At 37.1% G+C, this 3,626-nt stretch overlaps 1 protein-coding gene across 1 annotated transcript; it reads right to left on the bottom strand.

Annotated features, from left to right (window-relative positions):
- Positions 1-566: 566 nt before the first annotated feature.
- Positions 567-2,637, bottom strand: LOC107856314 (polyubiquitin). Its single transcript, XM_047393329.1, has 2 exons — positions 2,480-2,637; positions 567-1,880 (listed from the first exon to the last, which is right to left on the bottom strand). Exon 2 carries the CDS (start codon positions 1,878-1,880, stop codon positions 735-737), a length of 1,146 nt encoding a protein of 381 aa, XP_047249285.1. The 5' UTR covers positions 2,480-2,637; the 3' UTR covers positions 567-734.
- Positions 2,638-3,626: the final 989 nt, after the last annotated feature.

The raw sequence follows: 3,626 nt of genomic DNA, 5'->3' as shown, positions 1-3,626 counted from the left end.
CCCAGATTCAGGGATCCAGATTATTTTGATTCATGACGCCGCCCAAATCCATGACGCCGCCCAAATCCAGATCATTTATCATGCACGAGCTGGTTGATTATTACTAAAGAAGTGATTTGTCATTGTTGCCGTTAGAAATTTATACGTACCACTTGTTAGTAGAAGTGAAACTTGTTGCTTATATATATCCGAAGACCTTCTCGGGTCTAATTGTATGGACAAGAGGGAGGGAAGAACAAGATGGGAGTTTTAACAAAATAAATCACCACACACACAGTTGTATCATGTTTTTCTTCCCAAAATTTTCAAAATGAGTTGGCCTTCCCTCGATGAGGAGGCAAAGGGGCAATGAAACAGAAAAGTTGTCCACACTCATACAATTTCCTTAGGGATGGCAACCATAATATGAGCTCCATAAGCCGTAATAGCAATTGCAGAAGTGCTATATTGAACGAAAAAACTCGTCAACTGCCATATGAAGAGAAACTAAGACCAAATCTTCATTCACACATTTTAACCAAAGAGGAACAGAAACACAAAAAACACGGATCATTGCAAACACAAGACACCAATAAAAGACCAATCTTTATTCAAATATAAAAGAAACACAAGGGAACAGAAACATAAAAAGACATGGATGATCCTTTTGAGACCATCATTGCAAACACATATAACCACCACAATGGGCGACGAAACAGAACCAACACGACAACCACCAACAAATAGGCATCATCTTAAAAACCACCACGGAGACGGAGGACAAGGTGCAGAGTGGACTCCTTCTGGATATTGTAGTCAGCCAAGGTCCTTCCATCCTCCAGCTGCTTACCAGCAAAGATCAACCTCTGCTGGTCTGGTGGAATTCCCTCCTTGTCCTGAATCTTAGCCTTCACATTGTCAATTGTGTCGGAGCTTTCCACCTCGAGAGTGATGGTCTTTCCCGTGAGGGTCTTGACGAAAATCTGCATACCACCACGGAGACGTAGGACAAGGTGAAGGGTAGATTCCTTCTGAATGTTGTAGTCAGCAAGGGTACGCCCATCCTCGAGCTGCTTGCCAGCGAAAATCAACCTCTGCTGATCTGGGGGAATACCCTCCTTGTCCTGGATCTTGGCTTTGACATTGTCGATGGTGTCGGAGCTCTCAACCTCCAGGGTAATGGTCTTCCCAGTGAGGGTCTTGACAAAGATCTGCATACCACCACGGAGACGGAGGACAAGGTGAAGGGTGGATTCTTTCTGGATATTATAGTCAGCAAGGGTGCGGCCATCCTCCAACTGTTTTCCTGCAAAAATAAGCCTCTGCTGGTCTGGGGGGATGCCCTCCTTGTCCTGGATTTTCGCCTTCACATTGTCGATGGTGTCGGAGCTCTCAACCTCGAGGGTAATAGTCTTTCCCGTGAGGGTCTTAACAAAAATCTGCATACCACCACGGAGACGGAGGACAAGGTGAAGGGTACTCTCCTTCTGGATGTTGTAGTCCGCGAGGGTACGGCCATCTTCTAGCTGCTTTCCGGCAAATATAAGCCTCTGCTGGTCTGGGGGGATGCCCTCCTTATCCTGGATCTTGGCCTTGACGTTGTCTATGGTATCTGAGCTTTCCACCTCCAAAGTAATGGTCTTCCCTGTGAGGGTCTTAACAAAAATCTGCATACCACCGCGAAGACGGAGCACCAAGTGGAGAGTAGACTCCTTCTGGATGTTGTAATCAGCTAGAGTACGACCGTCCTCCAACTGCTTTCCGGCGAAGATCAACCTCTGCTGGTCTGGGGGGATTCCCTCCTTATCTTGAATCTTGGCCTTGACATTGTCGATGGTGTCGGAGCTTTCCACCTCCAAGGTGATGGTCTTTCCGGTGAGAGTTTTCACAAAGATCTGCATCTGCAAACAACAACAAACCAAACGATCAAAAAACGAAAAAAATTCCAACTTTAAGGCTTTATCAACCCTAAACGAGAAATTAAACTATTTAACAATCAAAAACAACGAAAAAAACTCAAATTTTAGCGTTTATTCAAATCCGAAAGATGAAACTGAACTTAACAATCAAAGCAACGGAAAACTCAAATTATAGGGCTTGTTAAGCTCCCATACAATGAAAAAAACACAAGCTTTTCCAGATCGAAAACAATGGAAAAAAAACCCTCAAATTTTAGCCCTTCTTCAGCTCCTCCCAAACAATTGGATAAAAAATCGCGCTTATTCAAGTCCGAAAGATGAAATTAAACTACTTTACAATCAAAACAACGGAAAAAATCAAATTATAAGACCTTTTCAACTCCAAACAATGAAAAAAAAACTCACATTTTAGGGCCTTTTCAGCTTAAAACAAAATGGAAAAAAAAAAAAAAAAAAACTCAATTTTAGAGGGCTTTTTCAGCTCCGAAACGATCGAAAAAAACTCAAATTCTAGGGCTATTTCAGCACCCAAAATAACAAATTAAAAAAACAAAAACAAAACATTGATGAAAATTTCTAACCTTGAACGAGAAATTTGAAGGCAATTGAGACAGATTATGAAGAAAATAATTGAATTGAAGATGGATAATCGGGGGAATCAAGGGTTCGTTTTATAGCTGCAATGGCCGACTCAAGACGAAACGGCCTGAAGGGATAACGAATAAGGTGAGGACACGTGTTATAATGACGTGTAGTGCACCAAAACAACAAGCCAAAGATATCTCTTTCCTTTTGTGTGGTGACGAAATTTCCAAGGCTCCTCTCTCGAAAAGGCTAGAATAATTGAGGTAATTTGGAAAAAAAAAAAATCCAAAAATTGATTTATTTTTATTTTAGTTGATTTTTTAATTTAAAATATTTATTTTAATTTAATTATCTTATTTATAAAATTAAAAAAAGTTTAATGACCTTTTTTATTGAGTAAATTTACCGACTTGGTTATGAAAATAACTTCTTTTCATGATATTTAAGTATTTGTGATATTCTTATTGTTCTAATAAAAATTATAAATTGCAACCAGTCAAATTTGTAATCTTATCTTTTATAATGATATTTTTCTATTTGTACATAAAAATCAATCCATTTGAATAATGAATTGTTCATTTATGTCTTTCATTATCATTGTGAAAACGCAAGGTGCTTACTATTCAATTTGGGAATTTGTAATTGACCAAAAACTTGTTTCATTCTTATCAAAAAAAAATAACGTAAAAGAGAAATTGACTTGATTAAATCAGATTTTATAGAAGTAAATAAAAAAAATTAAATGCACCAACAATGATTTAATAACCAATAGAGTAAATCGAAAATCATAAAATTAAGATTTAAATATCAAAAAGTATAATATAATATATTAAAATTTTTATAAAGTGCGGGATACAAAAACAAAAATCGAGTAAGTACAGACACGCAATTTCACCTTACATATCTGCAAAAGAATCGAAGATTAAAAATAATTAGAAATAAATTTGATCAAATGATTAGTTCCTAATCTTCTTTTCTTTTTCTCTTACTTTTTTTATTTGAAATTTATTTCCTCCTTTTCATTATTTAATTAGCACTATCTTCTTTTCTAAAAGCAAACAGTAAAGGAGTAGTTGAACTAGAATTTTATAATTTTTCCCTTTTCTTGTAATTTTCACCCAATATTCCATATTCACATTAAAA

Source organism: Capsicum annuum, chromosome 7 (assembly GCF_002878395.1).
Source record: "Capsicum annuum cultivar UCD-10X-F1 chromosome 7, UCD10Xv1.1, whole genome shotgun sequence".
NCBI lineage: Eukaryota > Viridiplantae > Streptophyta > Magnoliopsida > Solanales > Solanaceae > Capsicum > Capsicum annuum.
This window is presented reverse-complemented; position numbering and strand designations above follow the sequence as displayed.